The 17,662-nt window shown below is 34.0% G+C and overlaps 1 protein-coding gene across 2 annotated transcripts in view; it reads right to left on the bottom strand.

Annotated features, from left to right (window-relative positions):
* The window catches only part of RASA1 (RAS p21 protein activator 1), a 121,844-nt gene that overhangs the window by 30,710 nt on the left and 73,472 nt on the right, over positions 1–17,662 (bottom strand). For both annotated transcript variants that reach the window (XR_002522631.1, XM_003899903.5), the window contains exons 7-9: positions 12,641–12,693; positions 9,991–10,141; positions 6,143–6,221 (exon numbers count right to left, since the gene is read on the bottom strand). Coding sequence is in view for 1 of the 2 variants with exons in the window: in XM_003899903.5 (XP_003899952.1) it covers positions 6,143–6,221; positions 9,991–10,141; positions 12,641–12,693 (283 nt within the window). In the remaining variant the exon portion in view is untranslated. The remainder of the gene's footprint in view (positions 1–6,142; positions 6,222–9,990; positions 10,142–12,640; positions 12,694–17,662) is intronic.

Genomic DNA, 17,662 nt, shown 5'->3' with positions numbered 1-17,662 from the left:
AGAACACAACTTCACTTTTCAAGTCCTAGTAAATGATAGGAGAAAGCCTTCTCTGTGTGTTCCTTTTCTCAGCCCGAGAGATAGTTCTTAGATTTTTTACATTTCTCCCAAGGGAAGTTCAATAATCGGATTGGTGACAGTCTAACAGCCACTGAACCAAGCATTTCCCTAGAAGTTACATATGTAAGCTCCTGAAGGCAGACTTAACTTGCAGATCCTAGCTTTGTTACTTAATGTAGGAAAACACCATTTAATATACTAATTCAATAACTGTTTGTTGAGTCCCAGGCATTGCTGTAGTTCTTGAAATACATCAGTGAACAAATCAAAGACCCCTATCCTCATGGAACTTATATTCTAACCAGGGAAAGATTAAAAATAAACATAAATAAATAAATTGTACTGTATGTTAGAAGATAAGCGCTCTGCAGGGTTGAGCAAGTTACAGTGTTAATTAAGGTGTCTAGGTAAGTGTCATTTGCTAATTTGCTAAGTTTTGAGCAAAAACTTGAAAAATTTAAGAGTTAGGCTAGTGGATATCCAAGGGAAAATAATTTTGGACACAGTGAACAGCTACAGCAAAGATCCTAAGGAAGAAAAGAGTCGAGTTCAGAAAATTAATGGACTGCCACTGTTGGGTCTTGTATGCCATTCTAAGGACTTTAGCTTTTATTGTGAAAGAAACAGAGAACATTTTCAAGTATTAAAACAGAGGAGTAACATGATCTGACATTTTAAATGGATCCCAGTGATAGCTGCGTAGCATGCAGCATAAGGGGACAAAGCTAGAAGCTAGCAGATTGAGGCAGATTCTGGTGGTGGTCATATTCTAGACATACTTTGAAGGCAGAGTCAGTATGATCTTCCTGACAGGTTAGATATAGAGTACAGAAAAAAAAAAAAAGAAAAACTGAGGATGATTTAAGTTATTTACTTAACCTCTCAGCCCTCAGTTGCCTTATCTTTGAAATAGGTGTCGTCATTATAGTGTCACCTTGGTAAAGTTGTTGAGAAAATTAAATGAATGAATATGTATAAAAAACAGTGCTTAAAATATAGTGCTCAAAAATGTAAGGCATTTTTATTATGGGGTGTATTGTCTCAAAAGGCCCCTTTTCTACTAATGCTTGTCTCGACAAGTGTTAATAGTTCCAGGAAGTAAGCAAACCTAGCTAGGACTCTGCTCTTTCTTAGCCTTTGCCAGCATCTTAGCCTGAGTCTGGGTACACAGGGTCACCTCATTGGAAGATGAGGTGATTTGCTAGCTAATCAATTTGGCAATTAGTAAAAACATTTTACTTGCTTTTGTACTAATAGTTAAAATCCTGCTTGAAGAATGAGTTTTATTATTCCCCAAACTTCTACTAAAACCTACTTTTCACCTCATGCTCCAAAATAATAGACCACAAATAGCACTTAATAGTTTCTGTGTAGCAATCAAATTGCTTTATAATCAATATTAATTATTTCTGAAGTATTCAAAGCATTATAGGCACTTTTGCAAAACCAACTGGAGGTTTGTTCAGTTATAAAACAGTAACACAAGAGTGAGGCATATTATGTATCTGAAGTAATTCTTAAAGCAGTCTTATAACATACTGCAAATTTACTAGAAACCACATACTATCTCTCTCTCTCTTTTTTTTTTTTTTTTTTTTGAGACGGAGTCTCATTCTGTCGCCCAGGCTAGAGTGCAGTGGCGCAATCTTGGCTCACTACAACCTCCACCTCCTGGGTTCAAGCGATTCTCCTGCCTCAGCCTCCAGAATAGCTGGGACTACAGGTGCATGCCACCATACCCAGCTAATTTTTTGTATTTTTAGTAGAGACGGAGTTTTCACCGTGTTAGCCAGGGTGGTCTTGATCAAAACTTAAATTAGAAAATTCTAAGTACAAATTCAGCATGGGGAAATGTATGATTTAATTTGGGGTCAAATAAAATCACTAATTCAAAGAGCCAAGGGGAATTAGAATTGAGGATACAGCAATGGAACTATATAGCAGGATCTATCATCTGGAGGCAAAAGCATCTCTAATCCTGAAAAAAGACCCTAGCCGTGGTCTAAAAAGCACTCACCACATGTTATTTAAAACACAGACATATATAAGACATATATATTTGTGTGTGTGTGTCTGTGTGTAATATGTTCTGGCTACCTTCTCTTCCAATTACTCTGCAGTAATCAAAAATTACTCAAAAAGTGAAACAAGATGGATGTTAAAATAGCAGTATTTAGACAGGTAGAGAGGAAGACTGACATGGAGATAGGAAGGAGCACATTAAGGTGTAAGACATATTAGTAACAATACAGGCAAGAGTAAAGTAGGTACTTCTTGCTGAAAAGCAGATAATCATTCATTCAATCAATATTTATTGAGTATCTAATGTCAGGTACTGTTCTAAGCACTGGGAAAAAAACAATGCAAACAAAAATCTCTGTTCTCATAGACCTTAAATTCTACTAGGAAAGCATGCAGGAACGAAGGAAAATATAGGCATACCTTGGAGGTATTTCAGATTTAGCTCCAGACCACCACAATAAAGCCAGCCATATGAATTTTTTGCTTTCGCAGTGCATGTAGAAGTTATGTTTACAACTATACTGTAGTCTGTTAACTGTGCAACAACATGTCTAACAATGTACACGTGTTAATTTAAAAATATTTTATTACTAAAAACTGTTGCAGCAGCCAAGGTGGCTCAAAACTGTAATCCCAGCATTTTGGGAGACCAAGGCAGAAGCCTTGGTCTTGAGGCCAGGAATTAAAGACTAGCCTGGGCAACATAGCAAGACTCTATCTCTACAAAAAATATTAGCTAGGCACGGTGGTGTACACCTGTAGTCCTAGCTACTGGGGAGCCTGAGGCAGGAGGATTGCTTGAGCCCAGGAGTTCAAGGTTGCAGTGAGCTACAGTTGAACCACTGTATTCCAGCCTCAGCCACAGGGCAAGACCCTGACTCCAGAGGGTGGGGGGGGGGGGGGAACTAACAATCATCTAGGCCTTCAGTGAGTCATAATCTTTATGCTGGTGAAGGGTCTTGCCTTGATACTGATGTCTGCTGAGTGATTAGGGCAGTGGTTGCCAAAGGTTGGGGTGGTTGTAGCAATTTCTTAAAAATGAAGTCTGCTGCATCAATTGACTCTTCTTTCACAAAAGAAATTCCCTAAAATGCTCTTTTGATACCATTTTACCCACAGTTGAACTTCTTTCAAAACTGGAGGCATTCCTCTCAAACCCTCTTGCTGCTTTATCAAGTTAAGTTTATAGAATATTCTAAATCCTTTGTTTTCATTTCAATAGTGACCACAGGATCTTCACAGGAGTAGATTCTATCTCAAGAGACCACTTTCTTTTCTTACTCATAAAAGCAACTCCTCTTTCGCTCCAGTTTCATCACAAAAGTGGAGTAGTTCAGTCACATCTTCAAGCTCCACTTCCAAATCTAGTTATCTTGCTACTTCTACCACATCTGCAGCTACCTCCTCCTCAAAGTCATCTTGTAGTCTTGAGCCCCTCAAAGTTATCCATAAGAGTTGGAATCAGCTTCTTCCAAACTTCTGTTAATGTTGTTATTTTGGCCTCTGCCCATGAATCACAAATGTTCTTAATGGCATCTAGAATGATGAATCCTTTCCAAAGGGTTTTCAAATGTACCTTGCCCAGATCCATAAGAAGAGTCACTATTTTTGGCAACTATAACATTATGAAATTATTTCTTAACTAAGGATTTGAAAGTCAAAATTACTCCTTGATCCGTGGGCTGCAAATACAAGCTGTGTTAGCTGGCATGAAAACAACAATCTCCTTGTACATCTGTATCTGAGCTCTTGATTGTAGAGTTGCATTGTCAGTGATCAGTATTATTCTGAAAAGAATCGTTTGTTCTGAGCAGTAGGTTTCAAAAGTGGCCTTAAAATGTTCAGTAAACCATGCTGTAAACAGATGGGCTATCATGCAGACTTTGTAGTTCCATTGACAGAGCACAGGCACAGTAGATTTGGCATAATTCTGATGCTCCTAGGATTTTCAGAATTGTCAATGATAACTGGTTTCAACCTAAAGTCACCAGCTGCATTAGCCCCTGAAAACAGTCAGCCTGACCTCTGAAGATTTGAAGCCAAGCATTAACTCTTGCCATGAAAGACCTAGCTAACATTTTCAGATAGAAGGATGTTTTCTTTACACTGGAAATCTGTTGTTTAGCCACCTTCAACAGTTATCTTCTGGATAACTTGCTAGTTATCTTCTGGAAAACTAGCTAGATGTTCTGGGTAACTTGCTACAGTTTCTTTGCTTCACCTTACACTTTTATGTTATGGAGATAGCATCTTTCCTTAAATCTTATGAATCAACCTCTGCTAGCTTTCAACTCTTGTGCAGCTTCCTCACCTCTGTCAGCCTTCACAGAATAGAAAAGAATTAGGACTTTGCTTTGGATAGGCTTTGGCTTAAGGGAATGTTATCCCTGGTTTAATCTTCACTCCAGACCACTCATATTTTCTCCGTATCAGCAATAAGTGTGTTTCACTTTATTATCATTCATGTGTTCAGTGCAGTAGCACTTTTAATTTCCTTCAACAACTCTTCCTTTGCATTCACAACTTGGCTGGCTGGTGCAAGAGACCTAGCTTTCAGCCTATTTTGGCTTTCACCATCCCTCCCTAAGCTTAATCCTTTCTAGCTTTTGACTTAATGTGAGAGACATGTGACTTTTCCTTTCACTTGACCATTTAGAGGCCACTGTAGGGTTATTAATTGGTCCAATTTCAATAGTGTTGTTTCTGGAGAAGTAGGAAGGCCCAAGGAGAGGAAGAGAAACAGAACCAGCCAGTCAATGAAGCAATCAGAACATACACTACATTTATCGATTAAGCTTGCAGTCTTCTTCAGATGCAGTTCATGGCACCCCAAAACAATTGCAATAGTAACATTAAAGATCACTGATCACAGATCAACCTAACATATAATAGTGGAAAAGTTTGAAACATTATAAGAATTACCAAAATGTGACACTAAGACACAAATGAGCACATGCTTTGGAAAAACAGTAGCAATAGACATCCTCGTTGCCACAAACCTTCAATTTGTAGGAAAAAAAAAAACTATCTTTGAAGCATAATAAGGCAATGCACAATAAAATGAGGTGTGCCTGTATGTTAAAATGTGGCAAGATTATGATTCTTGAATTTATATTTAGCTTCAGATTAATGATTCCTCATCCCCCTGCCTCCCCCTCCCCCCCAATTAACTGCAATAAGTAGTAGGTATAACCACATGAAATGAACTTGTTAGGAGGAAACATCAAGAAACTAGGCACACTACAAATCACTGTACAACTACAGCTGGGTACCCAAAACCCTTAATAATCCTTTATGTCCCTAGAATAACAGTACCTCCATTTTCCACTTAGGAAAATTATTAATCCATCTTTTGAAGCACCTTTTTCTAACTCCTGTTATACCATTTCCCTACCATACATTTCAGAAAGTGCAATGAGGAAGAAACAGAAGCTAATCACCCTAAGCATTAAGCAACTAATATTTAACAGGCTCTCTTGCTCAAGGCCAATCTTTCCTTTTATGTTCTAGATTCTATTCATTTTTGTCTTCTCTAGGACCTTGTCCGTAAGATACTGCCACCACCCATCTCCCCATACGACATCACTCTCTTTACTACTATATAGTTTTTACTCAGAGTATACAGACATCCTCAAATTCTCTCACCATAAAACTACAGGCAAATAAAGAAAAAGTGTAAACCGTTTTCTGCCCTAATCCTCCTCTGTCAGTATTTTTTATTTCCTTTTATTACTCCCCAGGCTTTAATAAGCCTGGCTGTGGTTTATCACTGCTGTCTCTACTTTTGCCTCCAAAAAACTCACTCCTGGACCTATTGCAACTTACCTTCCTCCACAACTGCTTCTAATCTCAAAAACCTACTAGGTTGCTCCTGATTACCTAAAATCAACATAGATAAAAACCAAAAGATTCTCTTACAGTTTACTTTCTAAAAAATCTAAATAATCTGTAGTTTTAAGTTGTATCCAATTTTAATTGTACAAATGTGTGCAAAAACATACCACCAAAATGCATTTTAAAATAAAATGCTAATTATTGCAATAAGAAACGCAACACTGACCTGCATTGGTACAGGTTCCTTAAGATAATATCCTTCAACAATCTGTTCTTTTCGATAGTGATCTATGATGTCCCCAATGCTGTTAAAATAAAAATTTTTAATATTAATCCGTCTGAAAAAAAATTCAAAATCTTTAAAAATATGTGTAAACTTTCTTACCAAGGATTATCTTAATTAGCAAATTTTTTTCAAAGCACATAACACAAACACATTAATAGAATAAATGATCATAACATTCGTATTGTTTTAGAAAAACCAGAATGTTCTCAATATAGATTTACAGGCCAGAATACGTGGCCCAGGTTCTGATTTTCCATACCCATCAAGTGGGCAGCCAGGTCAACAATACCATATTCAAAGAGTCACCATAAATGAGGAAATGATTAAAAGTCTAACTTTTTTTTCACCCCCAAGAGTACTTCTGAGATACTAAGAATGAAAAATTCACAGAAACATGGCATTTATTTAGGAAGCAGAATACAGGTAAATTAAGAATTTTTATTATCACATTTACACATTCTGGTTTTATATTAGAAACAGGTCATAAAACACATGAAAAGCAGGCAAAAAGAAGAAAAAAAACCCAGCTAATGTTACATGCAGGATTATCACTATAGGGAGAAAAGCTTATTATTTTGATTAAAGGTGCTACAAATTGGGAAATATTGGGAAAATATTACAAAAAAATAAAATGATGTACTGTGTTTTAATATAAATTTTAGTGAACCACATATTTTTTTAAATATAAAGTTGTTTCTCTATAATCAGTCAGATCATTCTATTGTCCTGAATACATAAATCTTGGAATTTTAAACCTTCCTTTAATATAGTGGACAAATGGGAACGTTTGAGCCACTTAGGAAACACTTCTCCAGACAGATTTTGTTTAACCTACTATATATATATAATTAGAATCTATGTGTGTGTATGCATCTTCAAGTATGTTATCTTCCCTATACTACAAAGTTAATTTAAACCAAATATAAGTAATGTTAAAAAACAAAACAAAAAGACCTGACAAGTTAACTAGTAGTATGAATGAACTTAACAGAAGCAGCATTCAACACAAGCCACAGAGGGGTGTGGTAAAAAATGAAATAAATAAAAGCATTATTAAAAGAACAAGCAAAGTTTTATGTTTTTAAGAAAAAATCTAATACCATATAAATCCAAAATTATTAAAAGAAAAATGAAAATCAGGAAATATATTTGAAGATAGCTAGATTCCACTAAGGAGATGACTATGTGTTTTAAAGCAAAAAGCATCACATCTATGAAAATCAGTAAACATCGAAGGTTTCTGGCCTCAGTAACTGTAAAATACAATCAATCCACTGTAGCACCTCAATGTTACAATATAATTGTTTTCCATAAACTGAGAGAAGAGGAAACCATTGGGAAGTACAGTTTAGATTGTCCACGAGCAAATTTAAAAGTGTGTGCCAGTCAATCAGATAGGTTTTTACCAATGAGCTAGACTTAAAGAGTTTTTTTTTTAAATTACTCTTCCATTCATATTCTACCCAGAAACACCAAAATAAACACCAAAATAAACAGAGATACAACAAACCAGAATTTTCTAGACATTCATATAAGTTCCAGCCATGAAATAAGACAGATTTACATCTCAGAAAACTAAAACATATTCAATGTAAACTTACTTTTGAAATAAATGTGAGTTTCTAGAGACACTATGTTCTGTACTTTAATTTTTGTAATGCACTTAGCACATAAAACCATGTGCACTCTTCTTGAAGTCTAGATAGATGTTAATATTGTCTCATCAAGGTCTAGCCAAAATCTATTGTCTTCCTTCTCACCCCTCACTGAACTCTCATCTACTGATGAGAGTTTATATATTCCCTGAATTTATCACAGTCTGCATACCACACTGTCTTTTCTAATAAACCTGAGCACTAATAATGAAGAAACTGTATCTTTTTCTTTAATGTGTTTACACAGGATTTGTACAGTATATTTCACAAAGTAGTTAAGTCTATAAATGGCTGCTGAATTAAATTTGCTATTAAATGCCTCTTCTGCTTTTTTTAAAAAAACTCTGAATATAGGAACATTAAAGTTATGTCTTAACAGTTTCTAAATGAAAGACATAACTACTATCCCTCTTTATCAAGGTCTCGTGTATAGTTAATTGGGAGATGGGACAGCAGAGTATGGTTGTGTTAGATTTATTGAAAAATCTTACTTTATATGTTTATATCTAACAATAAACAATAAGCACAAAGATTTATCTTCCTAGGAATTATTTCTGACATTACTAACATTAATGCTGAAATGAAGTATATATTTCCAAAACAATTACAAAATCCTTCATTTTCACACACCTGATTCACATAATTTGGGGCTTTTTAAAAAAGTTTAATATTAAATCTAGAAACAATAAGATGAATTTATAAACAAATTCACAGGGAAGAAAAAGTATAAAAAAGTTCTGGGGGAATGGTCAAGGCCACTAAATTAATATACATTTAACTTTTTTTTTTTTAAATCCTTATTTTGAAAACATAATATTGTAATAATTTGGACAGAAATCTACTTAAAATACTTCTTTTTTCACGTTCCATCATGGTCTTTAGCAACAAAAAGCGACCACCTTTACATGTTTTACCGACTGCCTCCAGTATGTAGGAAGAATTTCCAGTTTTATATGATGTATCATAAGGAAGTTTAAGTTAGTAACAAGACGAACTTCAAAAAAAAAAAAATTCATGTAAATTATTTTATCTTTAAAAAGGATCTCAATATGGACATTTATTTAAGAAGACGATATGTTTTCAATGTATGCAATACATTTTGTATGTTCTAAATCTCTAGAAAACTGGAATGGGGAAAAATTACATTCTTAAAGAGCTCAAATTGCAGCTAGCTGTATTTTCAATGAGAACATCTAGAACTCAGATTGTTATGCAGAAAGTACTCAAGCAACCTGTATATGAGGTAGGCAAAGGGGTACAGCTGCCTAGACTCACTCACATCTTACATTTGATGTCTTTTAACAGTCAACTGGGCTTCTAGCAAGCAACTAGAAGAACTTGTTTTTGTTTTTTTCAGATAAACAAGTTACAGAATCTCTATTCACTCAAATGTCTACTTTGATAAATTCTAATTTGGATAGAGAACGCTGCTGTGGCAGAGGGGTTAAACCAGGCAAATATAAGTGTTTTAGAACAAGATTATGCCAGCCCCTGAAACAGGAAAACAATGCTACTCTAGAGTTATTAGGTATAGGAAAACCTTTACATTCACAAATGATTATTTTCTATTTGACAGAAAAATTGCTGACATTCTGTCATATGGTTTCTTCTATTAACTTATTTTCCTATCAAGTAACTATAATTCATTCTGAGTTTTGGGACAAACAATGAGTTTACTTTGAAAGTGAGAAGTAAAAACCAGCAATCACAGATAAGAAATGTCAACTTGAGAACAACTCAATTACATAACATCTGTATAGTAAGTCTCAGGTACCTTTAGAAACTTTTTTTTCCCCCTACTAAAGTATCTCACTGATAAAATAATGTTGATATATTTTATTTTCCTTCTCCTACAGATAATACACGGATTTAGTAAATCTGCTGCAAATAGCTTACGTCTAATTTTTAAAATCACAAAAATTATTTTGGAAGGAAAGTATAAGTTACTAATTTGTATTCATATTTGACACTGTCTAAAGAATTGTTGGGTATGACCACTATGAAATTATATTGAAGGTCTTATAATTTTTAGAAGTTAGAAACTTTTATATAATTTTGAATCTGAATACTGTGTTATCAAGATTTCAACTATTTTTACCAAAAGCAAAAGATAACTAAAAAATTATGATTTACCTGTTATAATACCGGCCTCCCATCATAAACTGATTGTTTGGCGTTGGACATATTTTAAATCGCTGAATATTTTCATTGGTCCGGAAATAAAGTGAATAATCACCAGGAGTATTATCTGAGGGTCTCACAAGAAAACTGCAGACCTGACCAACTGTAAAAATTAAGCTATTAGTTTTTCCCTAATTATCAAATAAAAAAGAAAAGATGTTAAGTAGTATTATTACAAAGTGCATTCAAGGTCATAAACATATGTAAATTTTCACCAGGAACTTGTTTTATTTAAGGACAATTTCTTTCAAATTTTCTGGTTTATGATTCACAACCATCCATGTTGCTTGTCTGCTATCTCTCTGTTGTATCTTACCAGCTTTAATACATAAAAATAGAAAGCAGAAATTTTGCAGCCGTAACTTCTGGTCAGTAATATCTACAACTGTCATAATTTGGAAGGAACTTAAGCACAGTTAGGGAATACTGGCTAAAAATGCTAAATTCTGTTTGTAAATCCTTGTAATAAGAAGATTCTAAAAAGTGAAGACCAGTTTTGCTTAAGAATACTCTGTGCTTTATCAGTGTTTTCAATTAATCATTAAACAGTAATGACTGTGCCAGGCACAGTGATACATGCATATAATCCCAGCTATTCAGGAGGATCACTTGAGCCCAGGAGTTTAATACCAGCCTGGACAACACAGCAAGATCCTGCCTCTTAAAAAAAAAAAATTAAAAAGTAAAGACTGTAATAAAATAGAACCAAAAGCTTTTCACAAAGGTAGATTCAAAACAACTGAAACATGTGTATACATTACCAAAATCAATACACATACACTATATTTTATTCAATAGATATGCTACTGAAAGGAATTACAGACACAAATTATATGTTAAATATGTCATATTAATTTTAGAGAAGTATTTCTGATATCTTTGATTGGCAGTGATTCATACTACTAAGATCCTCTGCCTTTTCTCCATTTAAGTCCAAATGATCCAGTAAAGATCAAGACTTGATTGTTTTTAGGAAAGCACAATGAATGCTTAGATTATAAGATATAAAGTTTGGGGGCAAATTACTAATAGTTCCAATCATCCAGTCAAGGCACATATTATCAAGTACTTCGTGTTCAGTAAAAAGAAAAAAATAAATCTCCTTAAAAAACTGAATCTTCAAGGCTTAATACATAAGTAAACATAAAAATTACAGAAATTGTATAACGTGGGCTAAAATGAAAGTGTTTCTAAGTTGATACAACAAATCTTAGTGACAAGAATCCAAGATACTCTCTAAATTTCTTCTAGAATATGATAGGAATTTCATGCAAAATTATGCATGCAAGTCCTTATTTGTACTTCTCAGGAGAGAAAATCCCACCAGATCCTCAAAAGAGCACATGACACACAAAAAATGCAAACTAATGTAAGGAAATTAAGTTTAGCTCCTTTTCAACTTTGTATGCCTTAAAACAAAAGTACCTCAAGTACTTGATGGTGCAAGTTCCAAAAAAGAAATATATCCGAAATTCAATAAATTCACTAAACTACATATTTTTGGTTCCATACTGAAATAGCTGATAGAATGTCATTTTGGTTTAAAATTTCTTCTCTATTACTATCATGTAGCATTATCATGATCTTTTTTTATTTTTTGAACCTACTTAACGTACATCTTCACAATAAAATTGAGTACTTCAAAAACTATCTCAAATCTTTCAAAATAATAAATTATGAATTTAAAATGCAATGCTTTATGGATTAAAACAATTCAGATTACCTCTTTAATAACTAGTGTTATCACCACAAGAATCTATTTCATTCAATATTTCACAGAAACTATTGAACAGTCAACATTTTTGAAGAACTAAAACTTTTAAATTACATACTAAAGCTCAAACTTGTCTGAAATCTTTATAAGATGTGGTTTGCCGAACAAATGCTTGGTATTTAAATTAATTCAGCTTTAGATATTTAGTAGGAATAAACAATGACAGGATGGTTAAAACCACAATAAAAGTCAATTTTTACTTTTTATTTATAAGCACAAGAGTTTTGGGAAATGTTAAAATTAATACATATTAAATAAAGCTCAATCATATAATTCCACCAAGTATACAAAGATAAATACAAGAATGTCTGCTATAGCTGAACAGCAAAAGAATAAAAACAATATAATATCCTTCTTCTGAAGACCAGTTAATTATGGTATTTACATAATGAAAAGTTTAAATCCATAAAAAGAGTAATGAAAATTTTTATCTGCAGATACAAAATCATCTCCCAATATATATCTAACATGAAAAAAGTGTGTTGAATGTTCCTGTCTGTGTAGGTGTAGGGGTAAGAAAGAGAGATTCACAGAGACACAGAAAACTTCTAGAAACATTGAAAAAAAAAAAAAACAACTATCACTTAGTGTTACTTCTGAGGAAGTGGACAGGGGCCTGGGGTAAAAGAAAAACACACTTTACTAAATTTTATAATACATGGATGTTTAAAATATAAATAAAAACACCAGGTTCTTAGCACTGGACACGAAATTGTAACATGCATAAACACTAACTGAATGCTAAAGGCAAAACACAGGATAAATGGTTTGTTCACTTTTTTATTCTCTTTAAACAGACATTAGAAAATCAAGTGAATAAGTAAGTACCTGTCATTAGTAAATTATAAGCTTCCTGTTTGGAAATCTTCCCATGGAACCATCTTAAAAAGAGAATAAATGAGATATATAAAGTCCTTTTTGCTGTCATCATATGATCAAAATTAAACAACCAATATAGTAAGTTTAATTCAAAGTGATATAATAAAATAAATGCAATTAATCAAATCATCTCATTCTTATTACATTTTAATACATTTTATATATTTAATTTCAACAAAATGTAGTAAAACTAGGAACTATCAAATATAAACTACAATTTTCATTACCAATACAAAAATGGCAATAATTTTTAATCCTGATAATAACAAACTGTTATAGGTCTTTTTATTTTTCTTTTTGCGGGGTAAGGGGAAGGAGGAGTAGTTCAGATAAAGCCTATTCCAGAATTTCCCTGAAAAAATTAATGAATTAATTTCTGAATTTTCCTATAACATCTGATAAATTCTCTCTTCAAATAAAATCAAGATGTTGACTCTTACTTTGCTGAAAGTCAGAATATAAGATTAGGTGATAAGAATGAGTGGATACCACCATCAAGAACTGAAAGAAGTACTTAGTGTTCCCAACTCTATTTGAGCTAACAACCTATCAAACTAGGTTGCTATGTATTTTATATTTTGTATTCTTAAATTAAGCCTTTAGAAATTATTATAAATGACATCACAGTCAAGATATAGAGCACATAATAACCTAAGTATTTAAAGGTTACCTTCAAATAAAATGATATATCTGATTAAAAAGTAATTACTAGTCATCAAAGTACATAAAATCACCTCTTATTTAACTAAAGGCCTATAATCTATCTTGCTGATTAACACATCTTAATGCCAGGCTGACAATTCCCAATCAACTATTTACTACTTTGTTGGATCTTCTTAGGGTCTACAAGTATTTTTAATAATAAAGAGCAAGCTGGAAATTAAACATAAGACTAAAATATGTAAATGCTCAAAAGTCCAGTGTGACAGGTTTAGAGGTTGTTCACATTGTTTTAAATGATCCATACAATTATTACTGGTGAAGTATGAAAATATAACTGAATTTTTACATTTTCACATGAATGAAAAGGTAAACTTTTCTTTAACACCATTCCAAGCATTAACTCACTAATTCAGATCTCCTGGTGCTCCCTGTGTAAACTTTGAATAATATAAAGCAAGAATACAACAACTAAAACAGTTCAGACTACAAGTAGTGAGGTTCTATATTGCATTCAAGTATAGGCTAAATGACCACTTACTACAAATGCTAGAGCAAGATTTTTATATTCTGGAGGAGAGTCAACTAGATGACCTGACCTCCAAGACTAATCCTCTACTTCTGCAGTTTAAAAAAAAATTCAAAAAGAAAAGGGTAAAAAAATGACAGGGTTTACAGATGAACAAGATTATTTAGCATAAGCACACAGTCTGAAGCCAAAGTGGCAATATCACTTTCTAAAGTTTTAGCTTCATTCTTCAGACGTTTATTCCCATATAAAATTTTTATATTTCAACCACATGTTTTCCAACAGTGATAAAAAGATGAGTCCCTGCTCTTATGAAGTTTCCACTCCTAGGTGGGTATAGTGGCTCATAATCCTGTAATCCCAGTACTTTCAGAGGCCAAGGCAGGAGAATCTCTTGATCCCAGGAGTCCAACACCAGCCTGGGCAACATAGACCCTACCTAACTACAGAAACTAAGAACTATGTAGAAAATATAATAAGCACAGTGACAGGCACTGCCGAAGGCATTCTGGGAATAACAGAGAAGGGTACCAATTCTGTTGAGTGTGTAGAGAAGAAAATAAAAGGAGATTTTCTAGAGGGAAGTGATAAATGAGCTAAGTATGAATGGAAGAATTCTGGCCTAGGAAGCAGCTTGAGCAAAGGTATACAGAAAAATAGCTAGGAGCAATGGCTCACACCTGTAATCCCAATACTTTGGAAGGCCAAGGTGGGAGGATCACTTGAGGTCAGGAGTTTGAGACCAGTCTGGGCAGTATAGTAAGACCTGATCTCTACAAAAAAACAAAAAATTACAACATTTGCCAGGTGTGGTGGTACACACCTGTAGTCTCAGCTAATCAGGAGGCTCAGGCAGAAGGATCACTTGAGCCCAGGAGTTTGAGGTGAACTATGATAGCACTACTGTACTCCGGCTTGGGCAATGGCAAGAACCTATCCCTAAAACAATAAAGAAAAAAGTATTATGCATTTGAAGACCTACATGCTAGAGACTAGGAAACTAGAGATGATAAGTGCTAGGAGTAGTAAAGGACAAAATAACCAGAGAACAGATCATTTTTTAGGCTCTGCTAAGGTAAAAAGATGGAGAATCAGTATAAGATTCAATTTTTTAATTTGTATTGTTTGTTTTTATGGGTAATGTATACAACTATTTTTTTATGGGGTACCAGTATATTTTTATGGGGTACCAGTGATGTTTTGATACAAGCACATAATGTTTAATGATCAAGTCAGGATAACTGGGGTATCCATCACCTCAAGTACATATAATCATTTCTTTGTATTAGGCATATTCAGATTCCACTCTTTTAGCTATTTTAAAATATTCAGTAAATTATTTGGTAGCACCCTGTTGTGCTACCAAATACTAAATCTTATTCGTTCTATCTAGGTGTATTTTTGTACTCATTAATCAGCCATATTGTATCCCCCTTCCCTGCTACCCTTCCCACCCTGTGGTAACCATCATTCTACTATCTATCTCCCTGAGTTCAATTTTCTAATATTTTGCTCCTACATAAGTAAGAACACATGGTATTTGTCTTTCTGTGCCTGGTTTATTTCCCTTAACATGGTATTTTCCAGTTCCATTCATGTTGTTGTGAATGACAGGATTTCGTTCTTGTTTATGACTGAATAGTATTCCATTGTATGCACGTACTGTATTTTCTTTATCCATTCATCCACTGTTGAACACTTAGGTTGATTAAACATCTCGGCTATTGTGAATGGTGCTGAAACACAGGAGTGCAGCTGTCTCTTTGATATACTGATTTCCTTTCTTTTGGATATATACCCAGCAGTGGGACTGCTGGATCACATGGTAGCTTTATTTTTAATTTTTTGAAGAACTTCTATGCTGTGCTCTATAGTAACTGCACTCATTTACATTCCCACCAACAGGGTACAAGGGTTTCCTTTTCTCCACATCCTCACCAGCATTCATTACAGCCTATCTTTTGGATAAAAGCCATTATAACTGGGGTGAAATGAAATCTCATTGTAGTTTTGATTTGCATTTATCTGATGATTAGTAAGGAATGGTGAGCATTTTTTCACATACCTGCTGGCAATTAAGGATTTTAAGTGAAAATGTGATACAATCTAGGTACATTATTCCAGCTACTGGATAAAAGGATCTGATGAGGCTAAAGAGTCAAGGGAGATCAACTTGGAGGTTACTGCTATATCATATCCTGGCAGGAGATTTAAAAAGGCCTGAGCTAGAATGTAGTTATTTAAGATTTGAGAAGGCGGTAAACATTTAAGAAATACTTTAGGAGATAAAAATCATCAGGACTTGGTGTCTATATCATGTGAATAGGGAGCTGGAAAGAAACTCAACCAAAGTTATACCATCTATTTAATCTCAAAGGTTACTTGTGGATGTTACTGAGGACACTTTAAAGAATTTAAAGTACTGCCTCACAGCCACAGTCCCTATATTAGGAAATTAAAGGAAACGAACATACACATAAAATAAACCAACAATGCAAATTTACGTTATGCTAATATAAATAAGAAATTACGCAAGTTAAGAAAAATGGAAGAATGACAATGTTATCAGATAAAAAAAGACTTCCGAGTGAAAGTGGGATTTATATTTTATACTATGAGAAAACTGATGTAGCTTTACATGTTTATTGGCATTTAACCTACATTTTTAAATTTAAAATTCCATTGCTATTATCAAAAAAAAAAAAAAAAAAAACCCTAGATTTATGGTCTTTTTTGAAAATCAGAAGGATTTAACAACACTAGGCTCACATTCCTACACATATCAACTAGACAACTAAACAGAGGGATTACCTTACAATAGGCAAACACTTTCTAGTTTTCTACTTCCCACAGTTTTCCCTAATACCATGAGTAAATATCAGTTGCCATTTATTACCAAGCTTACAGTGTTTTTTTTTTGATAGTACAGACATAGTTCCATGTACCTTGATCTCTAGCAAAGAGGGAAAATAAGAAAAGATTATTGTGCCTAAAGAAAACTGGGAATATATATACTTGACCCGCTTCACTTGCTTACATTGTCTGTCTGATTCTTCCAAGCATTAATTAGAATTTGCAACTCCTAGCCGGATACAGTGGCTCATTCTTGTAATTCCAGCACTTTGGGAGGCTAAGGCTGGTAGATTACTTGAGGTCAGGAGTTCAAGACAATCCTGGCCAACATGGCAAACCCCTATCTCTACTAAAGGTACAATAATCAGCCTAGAGTGGTGGTGTGCACCCATGGTCCCAGCTACTCATGAGGCTGAGGCAGAGAATCGTTTGAATCCAGGAGGTAGGGGTTGCAGTGAGCAGAGATTGTGACATTGCACTCCAGCCTGGGCGACAGAGGAAGACTCTGTCTCAAAAGAAAGAAAGAAAGAAAGAAAGAAAAAGTAACAAAAAATAATTTGAAACTCCTGATATAGGTAGAGGAAACTTCAAACTAATACAAACAGCAGGGTATAGTCTCACTAATGGAGTCTATTTTGTAGCTACAAGAAACAATAAAAATAAACTCAGAATATATCTTACATATTCCACTTACAGAATGGTCAAGCACTAAATAAGGTGACTGCAAATGGAGTAATCAGTTGAATATTTTAATATTCTAATGGTTAGAAAACAGAAAAAAAGCAAACACTTGAGGCAAGCCTCAAGTTCCATCCATAAACGCTGAAAGATAAGAAAAAAATGTACTGAAAAGATATTAGAAGATGAATAGTCTATTAAAATGTGAGTAAGAGAGAACTGGGATTAATGGTTCAGATCTTTAAAAGAAA

This window comes from Papio anubis, chromosome 5 (assembly GCF_008728515.1).
Source record: "Papio anubis isolate 15944 chromosome 5, Panubis1.0, whole genome shotgun sequence".
NCBI lineage: Eukaryota > Metazoa > Chordata > Mammalia > Primates > Cercopithecidae > Papio > Papio anubis.
Note: the sequence above shows the minus strand (reverse complement) of the source record. Positions and strands in the feature narration are given on the sequence as shown.